A 12,901-nucleotide genomic window follows, 5' to 3' on the forward strand; every position below is an offset into this window, starting at 1 on the left:
CATCAAATAAAAATAGAAAATAAATGAAGTAAAAGAAAGATAATTTTAAACAAATTGACTCTAAAAGCAATGGGTGGGGGGAAAAGCTGTATCCTGAACTCTAAACTTTGCATTTGCTCCATTGTTTTCAGAATGAAAAGGATGAGTATAAAACTCCGGGGTAGCCCTGTAAATATAATTATTTTTAAAATTAACAAGCTTCCCAGTGCCTCAGTGAGTTTGTCCAGTGAGTGGCTTAGCCATTGAGACTCCTGGCTTGATCTCCTGTCTCTGCGGCATTTGCTGATCTCAGCTGAAGCGGTGGATGTGCTGTAAATTGGCTGTGGTGACCTGGGTTAGGATGGGGAAAATTGGCTAAAATTCCTCCTAGTACTGTTCAATGTAATCCACTGGATATGTGGTATTGGAGTGTATTGGTAATGTTATTGGACTTGAAATGCAGAGGCCTACACTAATAATCCAGAGAAAGTAGGTTCAATTCCAACCATGGCAGTTTGAGAATTTGATTTCAGTTTTAAAAACCTGGAGAGAAGAAGCTGCTACTTGTAAAAAATGATTGTGAAACTGTTGGGTTGGTGTAAAAATACAACTGGTTCACTGATGTCACTACTGGTTCTTTACCCAGTCTGACCTATATGTAACTCTAGACCCACACCAAGGTGGTTGACTCTTTAACTGCGTTATGAGGGGTTCTGGCAAGCCACTCAGTTGTACCAGACTGCTATAAACAATCACAAAAAAATTCCCACCTCCACTTTCTAAGGCAGCTAAGGATAAACAGCCAAAACAATCCTTTGGCAGTGATGCCCACATGGTGAGAATGAATAAAAGAGGTGAGCCGAGATTGGACTCAGCTGTATTTGCTCATGCTTGAATAGCCTACTCGCGCTACTTGTCAAAACTCAGTCATGCATAATGCCACTTAGGCAAGGCACCAGTAAGTACCTGATGCCTAAAGAATTTACCTGAATGATTCCATGCTCTATGGGGGTGGGGGACTGGAATGTGCTTTTTTAAAAATTTATGTTTTATTTTATTAATTATATAGTTATATTAATTATTTATAGTTATATTAATTATTTTGAGTGCTTTTCACTTGCTCTGAAGATGTTCAAAATCTTTATAAACTAGTCTGTGATTGTAAGCTTGAATGCCCCATTAAATTTTAAAAAGCTGCAAACTTTCAATATGGCTGAATGACAAAATTAATTATCAATGTATTGAATGATTTAGATCATGTAAATTTCCAATATTTATAGTCAGTCTGACACTTTGTCTAAAAACAAATTTGAAGCGCTGCAGTCCATGTGGTGTAGATACTTCTGAAAGCTCTTACTTTTCCAGCTCTCCCACCTAATGTTTATCCCATAGTAGAACATGAATTGCATTAACCAAACTGTTTCTATCGCTCTGTTGCGCTGTTTTTAGCTCCAGCTGAAGATATTCTATGCAATATTCTCTTGTTAATGCTGCACATCTTTTAGATTTTAAGGCTGCAAAGTTTTGCCAAATTCAATTGTACTTAGTAAATTAGTTAATCTAGTATCTCCCAAATTTTTTCCAGTGCACTAGTCCCTAGGAGGAACTTAATGATGCTGTATACTTCAGTTCTTAATGCATTTACTTTGTGTGTCTATAAGTTTGAAAAAGAAGAATGTATGATTTGCATCACATCTTTTCTCCCCAATAAAGTATTCTTGGGTGCTGAATCATGATTTTGCTCTGACCAGGTGTCTAAGAATTTCAGTGAGGTATTCACAAAGTTAGTGCCAGGTGGTAAAGCATCACTGGTTATGAAGAAAGGCGATGTGGAAGGAAGCCAGTCGCAGGATGAGGGTGAAGGTAGCGCGTCTCAGAGCAGCGTTCCATCTGTTGACCAATTCACAGGAGTTGGAATTCGGGTAAGTAATGGGCTTGATTGCATTCTGCAGTTTAATCCTTTTCTATGCTTGCAGTTGTTTATTTTTAGTGAAATTTTCAGTTTTCAGAATTAAGTAATTTATTTTGGTTAGGTTCCTCTGTAAATTGTTTCTCTTCACTGTGGTGATTCAGTTTTACAAATTAGAAATGAACCATATTGGGGATATTCATAAAACTATGCCAGAAATCTGATAATCAGTTTGTTGTAAATCAAAGGTTAGGCTAATTTGAGGTTCACTTGTGATTGGGGGATAAAAATCCGCAACCTGATTGTCATAAGTTAGATTCCTGACTTTATAAGAACATATCATCCTCTGGAAACTTGCATAATTTCTCATTATTTACAAGATATCACTCATTTGTTAAATTTCTGAGCATCTGATACCTGGTTAATCTTTCTAGATCCTACCTAATCAGGATGGCCTCTGGGGTTGTCTCAAAAGTTGTTAACTTCTTCAACACAGTGCTTTGTTTTGGTGATGAGACCTTTAAGTTCAACATTTAAATCAGTGCACCCCCTGATTTGCTTATTATTTGAACTTACCAGAGTGTAAGATTAGGCTGCCCAAAATCTACTATTTGCAAATTCCTTGTGTATTTGTATGCTTGACAGATTTTTCAATCCTTTTACTAATGTTTTCTGTTCTGTACCTGAAATCTCTTTCCTTTGTTGTCAGGTGTCTTTTACAGGGAAACAAGGAGAAATGAGAGAAATGCAACAACTTTCTGGGGGTCAGAAATCCCTAGTGGCACTCGCTTTAATCTTTGCAATTCAAAAATGTGACCCAGCTCCCTTTTACCTCTTTGACGAAATTGACCAGGCACTGGATGCTCAGCACAGAAAAGCTGTTTCAGGTAAACATTTCCAAAGGGAAATATTTTGTGATTTTGAGAGTAAGAATGCTTTGTGTGTATTTTGAGTATCTATGTCTATTGATCCAGCAGCTGGAATGAAAGAAATATTTAACACCTAAGTGAGAGTTTTTAAGTTGGACTGTTGTGGAGCTGCCCATTATTATTGCTCAGTGCTCAGATAAGCTTTGGTGAGGCTACTGAAAGGAATGGCATACAGGTTGCAAATTGTTGGCTGAGCTAGTAGTGAGGAAGGAAACATTACATTGGATAAGGTCGCCTTGCTTCAGTTGTTGTGGCTACGAAGCGGCATAGGTGCAAACTATAGAAAAATCTATTTTTCAGATTCGCTATGCTGTTGTATGCTCAAGGTCATGTTTTCATTACAGTAAATGTTGCTTTGGATCAGAAAGGGTGTTGTGGAAGAGAATTAAAATTTTCCTCCTGTACTTTGCTGATAATTTTTCGTGAAACCTTTTTCCCTGGGTTGCTGAAGAGTTTACTTGTTTTGTGGTGCTGATAGAGCAGTTATGCCAATGGTTTGATCTGTGTATTTTATGACCTGATCAGGTAAAACTTGAACCAACTACTCTAAATGCCTAAAGTGTGTTTTACAGTTCAAATTTTTATCAGGCCAGAAGTATGATTTCATATTGTGTGTTGGATTTTAGTATGAATGCAAGTTATTGGGGTTTTAATGACAGTAGTGAAATGAGTTGTTACAGTGTCTGAATTGCCCTGGATTTCAACTCTGAAAAAAGAAAATATAATTACTTTTTGGATAGGAAAAGCGTAATAAAAATTAGTTTGTTAGTAACCATGCAGAGACAAGTTTCATGTTTGAGGGAAACTGTTGGTTTCATTTTAATTTTGGTTTTGAGGCACTTAAAACCCTGGTTAAACAAAACACACTGTTATAACTGGTCCATAATGGGCAGTTTCACAGTTCCCTGACCCTAATGACGAGCTTTGACCATTGGGGGTGAGACACAGGTGTACTGTCCGTGGTATATCTGACCATTTAAACGAACAGTTAGAAAATTATAGGCAGCAAACATCCTCATTTCTGATAAAAGCAAAATACTGTGGATGCTGGAGATCTGAAACAAAAACAGAAAATGCTGGAAAAACTCAGCAGGTCTAGCAGCATCTATGGGGAGAGAAACAGAGTTAATGTTTCAAGTCGGTATGACCCTTCTTTAGAGCTGAAGAGAAGTGGAAATGTGGTGAAATTTATACTGTTTAAGGAGGGGTGGGTGGGGCAGGCGGAACTGGATAGAAGACCTGGTGATAGGTGGGGACAAAAGAGGGACTGACAAAGATGTCATGAACTGAAGAACAAAGGAAGTGTTGATGGCGGTGGTGGTGCGTTCTAAAAAGGTGCTAACAGTGGCATAAAGGTAAGAAAGCAGAATGTGATTATAGCAGGGGTAGCATTGTGTGAACGAACAACATGGAATAAGCAACAGATGGCCCTGTGGGGGAGGGGTGAAAAGAGGATAGAAAATGGGATTAAAATGGGGATAAAACCATTGATAAATGAATGGGGAAAAAGTAAAAATGAATGTAGAAAAAAGGGGATTAAAAAAAGGGGTGATGATGGAGGAGAGAGTTCATGGTCTGAAGTTGTTGAATTCAGTGTTAAGTCCAGAAGGTTGTAAGGTGCCTATTTGGAAGATGAGGTGCTGTTCCTCTAGTTTGCTTTGGGCTTCACTGGAACATTGTAGCAGGCCAAGGACGGATATGAGAGCAGGGTGGAGTGTTGAAATGGCAAGCGACAGGAAGGTCTGGACCATGCTTGCGGACAGACCCGAGGTGTTTTCCAAAGCAGTCACCCAGTCTGCGTTTGGTCACTCCAATGTAGGAGAGACTGCATTGGGAGCAGCAGATGCAGTAGGACAAATTGAAGGAGGTGCAAGTGAAGCTTCTGAATGATTCTGGGAGGGAAGGGAAGATGTGAGGGCATAGGCGTGGGAGTTGGGTTGGGCATGGTTGAGGGCCCTGTCAACCACAGTTGGTGGGAAACCTCAGTTAAGGAAGACATGCCAGAACCGCTGTTTTGTTCATTGGAACAGATGTGACGGAGTCAAAGGAACTGAGAGAATGGGATAGAGTCCTTAAAGGAAGTGGGGTGTGAGGACCTGTAGTCAAGGTAGCTGTGGGAGTCGGTAGGCTTGTAATGAACATTGGTGGACAGTCTTTCACCAGAGATGGAGACAGAGGGGTCAAGGAAGGGAAGTGCCGGAGGTGGACCATGTGAAGGTGATGGAGGGGTGAAAATTGGAAGCAAAATTGATAAATTTTTCCAGGTCCAGTTGAGACCATGAAGTGTCCTTGGCATGCTGCAATGTCCCAGTGAAGCCCAAGGCAAACTAGAGGAACAGCATCTCATCTTCTGAATAGGCACCTTACAGCCTTCTAGACTTAACATTTGAGTTCAACAACTTCAGACGATGAACTCTCCTCCATCCTTACCCCCTTTTTTCTACATTCATTTTTATCTTTTATCCACTTATTTTTATTCATTTATCGGTGGTTTTATCCCATTTTCTATCCTTTTTTCCCCTCACCACTGCCCCCCCCACCCCCCCCCCACAGCCTGACTTGTTCTTTCACACAATGCTACCCCTGCTATAATCACATTCTACTTTCTTATCTTTATGCCACTGTTAGCACCTTTTTAGCATGAACCACCACCACCACCATCAACACTCCTTTTGTTCTTCAGTTCATGACATCTTTGTCAATCCCCCCATTGTCCCCACCTACTGCTGGCCTTCTATCCAGCTCCACATGCCCCAACTCCCTTAAACAGGATAAATTTTATCACATTTCTACTTCTCTTCAGCTGTGAAGGAGGGTCATACAGACTCGAAACGTTAACTCTGTTTCTCTCTCCACAGATGCTGCCAGACCTGCTGAGTTTTCCAGCATTTTCTGTTTTTCTCCCTCAATTCTGATGAACCCTGCCACCAGGTGGAGCTCCTTCCCTAGAGGCAGTTTGAAAATGAAAATATGCCCTAGTTGTGTTAAATCGTAGCATTCACCATTGTATAAAGTTGTCAAATGCCAAGAGTTACTTAATGTTATAGATGACGTCATATAACTGTTTCTTCACAAACATTACCTCGTCTAGTAGGCATCAACAGCAGCCTAATGGGTAAAAAAATCAATGTGGTTTTAATTTTATGGTTGAACATAATAGAACATCACTTTTCTCATAACTTTAGAAAAGTTTCATGGTAAGTTTTAAGAAGTGCCCACTTTATCCAGTGAATGTCGTCAGTGCAAAGTCCTCCTTACTAACATCTGGGGGCTTGTGCCAAAATTGGGAGAGCTGTCTCACAGACTAGTCAAGCAACAGCCTGACACAGTCATCCTCACGGAATCATGTCTTACAGATAATGCCCCAGACACCACCATTACCATCCCTGTGTATGCCCTGTCCAACCGGCAGGACAGACCCAGCAGAGGGGGAGGCACAGTGGCATACAGTCAGGAGGGAGTTGCCCTGGGAGTCCTCAACATCAACTCTGGACCCCATAAAGTCTCATGGCCTCTGGTCAAACATGGGCAAGGAAACCTCCTGCTGATTTCTATGTACCACCCTCCATCGGCTGATGAATCAGCACTCCTCCATGTTGAACGCCACTTGGAGGAAGCACTGAGGTGGCAATGGCGCCGAATGTACTCTGGGTGGGGGATATCAATGTCCATCACCAAGAGTGGCTCTGTAGCACCACTACTGACCGAGCTGGCTGGGTCCTAAAGGACATAGCTGCTAGACTGGGTCTGTGGCAGGAGGTGAGGGAACCAACAAGAGGAAAAAACATACTCACCTCATCCTCACCAACCTGCCTGTTGCAGATACATTTGTCCAAGACAGTATTGGAAGAGTGACCACTGCACAGTAGTTGTGGAAATGAAGTCCCGCCTTCACATTGAGGATACCCTCCAGCGTGTTGTGTGACACTACCACCGTGCTAAATGGGAAGATTTTGAACAGATCTTGCAACTCAAGATGGCTGTGGGCCATCAACAGCAGCAGAATTGTACTCGAATACAACCTGTAACCTCATGGCCCAGCATGTCCTCCACTCTACCATTACCACCAAGCCAGGGGATCAACCCTGGTTCAGTGAAGATGCAGGAGGGCATGCCAGGAGCAGCACCAGACATACCTAAAAATGAGGTGTCAACCTGGCGAAGCTACAACACAGTACTTGCCAAACAGCATAAGCAGCTAGTGATAGACAGAGCTAAGCTCCCAGAACCAACAGATCAACTCTCAGTTCTGCAGTCCTGCCACATCCGGCCGCGAATGGTGGTGGACAATTAAACAGCTCACTGGAGGAGGTTGCTCCATAAATATCCCCAGCCTCAATGATGGAGGAGCCCAGCATATCAGTGCAAAAGATAACGCTGAAGCATTTGCTACAATCTTCAGCCTGAAGTGCTGAGCGGATGATCCACCTCGGCCTCCTCTGGAGGTCCCCAGCATAACCAATGCCAGTCTTCAGCCAATTCGATTCACTCCATGTGATATCAAGAAATGGCTGAAGGCACTGGATACTGGACAGGCTATGGGCCTGGACAATATTTCGGCTATAGTACTGAAGACTTGTGCTCCAGAACTTGGTGTGCCCCTAGCCAAGCTGTTTGAGTACAGCTACAACATAGACATCTACCCATCTATGTGGAAAATTGCCCAGGTATGCCCTGTACACAAAAAGTGGGACAAATGCAACCCGGCCAATTACCGCCCCATCAGTATACTCTCGATCATCGGTAAAGTAATGGACAGGGTCATCAGCAGTGCTATCAAGCGGCACTTGCTTAACAATAACCTGCTCACTGATGCCCAGTTTGGGTTCCTCCAGGGCCACTCAGCTCCTGACCTCATTGCAGCCTTGGTTCAAACATGGACAAAAGGGCTGAACTGCTGAGGTGAGATGAGAGTGACTGCCCCCGACATTAAGGCAGCATTTGACTAAGTGTGGTATCAAGGAGCCCTAACAAAACTGAAGTCAATGGGAGTTAGGGGGAAAACTCACCGCTGGTTGGAGTCATACCCAGTACAAAGGAAGATGGTTGTGCTTGTTGGAGGTCAGTCATCTCAGCTTCAGGACATCACTGCAGGAATTCCTCAGGGTAGTGTCCTGGGCCCAACCATCTTCAGCTGCTTCATCAGTGACCTTCCATCCATCATAAGGTCAGAAGTGGGGATGTTCGCTGATGATTGCACAATGTTCAGCACCATTCGCAACCCCTCAAATATTGAAGCAGTCCATGTCCAAATGCAGCTAGACCTAGACAATATCCAGGCTTAGGCTGACAAGTGGCAGGTAACATTTGTGCCACACAAGTGTCAGGCAATGACCATCTCCAACAAGAGAGAATCCAACCATCGCCCCTTGATGTTCAATGGCTTTATCATCACTAAATCCCCCACTATCAACAACCTGGGGGTTACCATCAACCATAAACTGAACTGGGCTAGCCATATAAATACAAGTGGCTACAAGGTCAGAGGCTAGGAATCGTGCGATGAGTAACTCACCTCCTGACTCCCCAAAGTCTCTCCTCCATCTACAAGGTGCAAGTCAGGAGTGTGATGGAATACTCCCCACTTACCTGGGTGAGTGCAGCTCCCACAACACTCAAAAAGCTTGACATTTTCCAGGACAAAGCAAACCACTTGATTGGAACCATATCCACAAACATTCACTTTCTCCACCATTGCAGCAACGTGTGCCATTTACAAGATGCACTGCAGGAATTCACCAAGGTTCCTGAGACAGTACCTTCCAAACATATGACCACTACCATCTAGAAGGACAAGGGCAGCAGATAGATGGAAACACCACCACCTGGAAGTCCCCCTCCAAGGCACTCACCATCTTGGAAATATATCGCCGTTCCTTCACTGTCATTGGGTCAAAATCCTGGAACTCCCTTCCTAACAGCACTGTGGGTGTACCTACACCACATGGACTGCAGTGGTTCAAGAAGGCAGCCAGCAAAGCCCACAACCCATGAATGAATTTTTAAAAATGGTCTTCAAAGTCAGGTTGCAACTCATTTTTTTGAGTACATAGGCAATCCTTTCACACTGATTCAAAAATCTTAATATTAGACCTGAGAAGGTTAAGTGGAGATTTGATAGAGCTGTTCAGAATCATGAACAGAGTAAATAAGGAGAAATTGCTCCAGTGGCAGAAAAGTTGGTAACCAGTGGAGAAAGATTTAAGATGATGTGCAATAGAACCAGAGGTGACATGCAGATTATTTTACAGTCAGTTGGTTGTGGTCTGAAATGTACTGCCTGTGGTGGAAGAAGTTTTAATAGTCCCTTTCATAAGGGAATTGGATATTTTCAAGGCTATGGGAAAAGGTTAGGGGAGTGGGATTAATTGGATATCTATTTCGAAGAGCAAGCTTGGATACAGCAAGTGGAATAGCCTCCTTCAGTGCTGTATCATACTTCATACTATAATGGAAATTAGGGTAATAGAGAGGCTTGGTACCCTGTGTCAAGGAGGGAATTCCATAGCAGAAACCAATACATTTGGTGAGGGAGGTTGAGTGGCTTGAGAGAGAATTTGGGCAAAAGAAGTGCTACTTAAATAACTTGATGAAGTCCTCTATCAATTCAGTGGATGATTTTTGGTTGTTACGGGTCCACTAGTGAAGACCCTGATCCTGGATGTACATTTATGGCTTCACATATCACATTGAAAGCCAGATAAAGTAGACAGATGGGTTCCCTTGCTTTTCAGGCACTTAACAGCCAAACCTTGCAAACTTGTTACCTCAAATTTGATCTACTCGATTTGGTTTGATCTGCTCGATCTGGCAGTCATACCGCCATTATGGCCCTCCCAGTGACTGTGCCCAGGTGTTGGAGTTAATAAATACTTCAGCCCAGCTGAAAAGTGGTACCCCGATACACTGTGTCAGGTCCACCCTTGAAGGGTTAGTTTATTTTATAATGTGTAGTAGTCTTACTCGTTACTTGATGCTTTTATAAGTGTAATCATGCTCATCTTTTCTTCACTTGTAATTTTTTTTTCATGTTTTACACAATAGATATGATTTCTGAACTCTCTGCACATGCCCAGTTCATTACCACCACATTCAGGCCAGAATTGCTTGAATCAGCAGACAAGTTTTATGGAGTGAAGTTCAGGAATAAGGTAATTTCACATCATGTGAATTGGATGGCATAATCTATTCATTTTTACGTTCTGGATTATTGAGAAAGCTGTTTGGTCAATTTAAAAAAAAAAAATCTTTTAAACTGGGAATATTTTTGTACTTTTGGATCATACTAATAAGGTGCACCAGAAAGTGAGGGGCGTAGGAAGAGGCCCTAAGAAGTCAGCCACTTCCTTGAAAGGAGAAAGGCTTCCAAGGACAAGTTAATCCAGACAGTTTGCATGCTAATAATTAGCTAAAGTTTGCTCACATTAGTATAGTTTTGCAATAGATTTTTGTCTGCCAATCCCCATATGAATTGGATGCTAGCCATGATATTGAGCAGCTAAATTTAAGAATAAGAAACCCTTGTCTCTAATGGTCCCTCCACACTGAGTATATATTTTAGTCAAGGAGATGGACTGGAACCTTGTTCAGCTCCCTGAGAAAGGCTGGTCCAACTCCTATGCATTACCTCTTTATGTCTGGAGCAGCAATCTTTGGTCTCAGCTGAATAGTAGGATAGTTTTAAACAGGAGTTTATGGTAAATAGTAATTGAATATCTCAATCCTGCTACTGACTAATACAATGAGTTGGAACTTAAAGCACTACACCCCAGGAAACACTTTTAATATTCCTTCTCCTGCACCTAATTCAGTGTAAGAATTGCCTTCTTAAGAAAAGAGGCTCAGCATGTGGGCTAGGGTAGGATCACATATCATAGGATGCACGTACCTGAGCTCTTTCACTATCCCTCCAACCACTCTTGCTGCCATTTTGATTTGAATGTTCATAATGTCATGTTCACCAGATTTACATACACAAAGAACCTTTATGTTAATTATTTTCGTACCTGCAGCAAAAAGAAATCATCTTTATTCTTTACGATATGGATGTTACATTTATTCTTGTAAGAAAATTATTTAATTGTAGCATGGAAAAGTGAATACATTGCATAATTGATTTACTGATTATTTTGGATAAGAATGCATTTGGAATTTGATTTTGTCTTCCGAAATATAAAAAATGGTGCTGGTTGTTGAATTTATGCCAGTCGGTTTTTAAGTGGATTAAATATACTTTTAGTTTAGGAGATTTTGTATTAAGGAATCTTTCAGTAAATTACCCAGTTACTCTTTTAGCAGCTTGGTGTTGTTGTTGTTTGTTTGAAAAGCCGTTTAAATTGTGTGTTGGTGGAGAATTTCTTCCCCTTTTTAGGAGTAACAGCGAATTGTGATGAAACACCCGTATCCCATTTTTCGTGGGTGACAAAATAAAATAGCAGAAAAGCCACAAAAAACATTACAGCACATTAACTTTACTGCTACAATATTTAAAGGATTGCACATTTCTTTTGTTTTACTTGCCTATCTGTGTAGAACTTCCTTCATGGTATTATTTTGTCTGCCTTTTTAATGTTTTCTTTCAGTTACAATGCTAATAGTACAAAAGCTCTGTTCAGATTTATGTATACCTTGTTCTTTTTGTAGTTGCTTTGAGTAAAGCTGATGCTTTTTTTTTAACAGGTCAGTCACATTGATGTGATCACAGCTGAACAAGCTAAAGATTTTGTGGAAGATGATACTACACATGGATAAAGATGCGAGAACTTGGTTTCCAGTTGATAAAAATGTGAGAACTTGACTTCCAGTTGATTGACCTTAAGTTGTACACTTTTTATCTGCAGATGTGAATTATGCAAATAGTGCACATATTCATCGTACTAGACTCTAGATGGTGACTGCATTTCATACGGTCAATTTTGGAGCTATTCTTAATCCTGCCTCTGAGGTTAAGCTGAGATCATTTTGGTTACAGAATCCATGGCATTTAGGAAGTGACCAATGCAGACATATTCCTCCCAGTAAATTGTGCTTCTGTTATATCTTTGCTATGTGTTTTTTAAGAAAAAATCGGCTTCAGATATCTTTCACACACCGCTGAACTATGCTCGTGGTTTTGTAAAGTTCCTAGTTGCTGTTTTTATGCTCTTTGTAATTGCCATTGCAATAAATAGCTTTTCTTAATGTAATTTTATTATTTCCTTTCTGTTACATTTCATTGTTTTAAAGAGTTGCAATAAAATGTTAGAGCAATATTTTAAGTGTTTTTAAGTTTTTGTTCGGATTGAGCGGCCCTATTGTACTGCAGTTCTGTTCCTAGCATCTGTGAGGCAGCATATGGAGCATTTTTCACATGTGTACGAAAGTTTAGGCTTAACTGAAACTAACAATAATGGGGCCAGGTTTTACAGTGAATGACGAGCAAACAGCACCAACTCTTCATTATACTTGTTATTGCGCACAGACTTCTATGGAGTTTTGTGTGTCACCCTCTATGAGGGTGTCTGGGACCTGTACGCACAGGGCAAGAAACTGTAACTCCTTAACAAAATCAGATTGAAGAATCATTAATGAGGTACGCAGAATCTGAACCAGGACGTAACAGTTGGAATATTTAATTCAATGACATCAGGCACAAAAAACAAAATAGAATGGAAAATAAATATGGGATTCAGAGTACAGAAGGAAAAATAGGAAAGGAATGTTTATTTCAAAAAATTCCAGCTACAATTAAAAGCTTCTGGATTAAGATTCCACAGTTGGAAAAAGTTAATTTTCAGTCCTAGAGAGGTTTGACAGTAATTAAGACTTATTATCCTGTGAAAAATATACATACACTGGAAAGGATAAGCCGTTAACTTTTTCCAGTGAATTTAGTGTGAATCTCAGGCACCCAACTTCACACCCTTCCATGTGTTTACTGTGCCGAGTCTCTCATAGTTATAGTGCAACTATGAGGAGCAGGGCAACTCGCACAACAACTTCCTGATTCCTTCATTCACATGTGGTCGCTGGAAATTGCTATCTGATTTACACTAAAAATGGTGAATGCTGATATCCTTACCATTACTTTTACCACAATATCACT

General features: G+C 41.0%; 1 protein-coding gene across 1 annotated transcript in view; it reads left to right on the forward strand.

Annotated features, from left to right (window-relative positions):
* The window catches only part of smc3 (structural maintenance of chromosomes 3), an 85,652-nt gene extending 73,584 nt beyond the window's left edge, over positions 1–12,068 (forward strand). The window contains exons 26-29 of the mRNA XM_041209593.1: positions 1,731–1,901; positions 2,598–2,775; positions 9,862–9,968; positions 11,497–12,068. Of these exons, the coding sequence (XP_041065527.1) occupies positions 1,731–1,901; positions 2,598–2,775; positions 9,862–9,968; positions 11,497–11,568 (528 nt within the window). The 3' untranslated portion in view covers positions 11,569–12,068. The remainder of the gene's footprint in view (positions 1–1,730; positions 1,902–2,597; positions 2,776–9,861; positions 9,969–11,496) is intronic.
* The last annotated feature ends 833 nt before the right edge of the window (positions 12,069–12,901 follow it).

This window comes from Carcharodon carcharias, chromosome 17, assembly GCF_017639515.1.
Source record: "Carcharodon carcharias isolate sCarCar2 chromosome 17, sCarCar2.pri, whole genome shotgun sequence".
Taxonomy (NCBI): Eukaryota; Metazoa; Chordata; class Chondrichthyes; order Lamniformes; family Lamnidae; genus Carcharodon; species Carcharodon carcharias.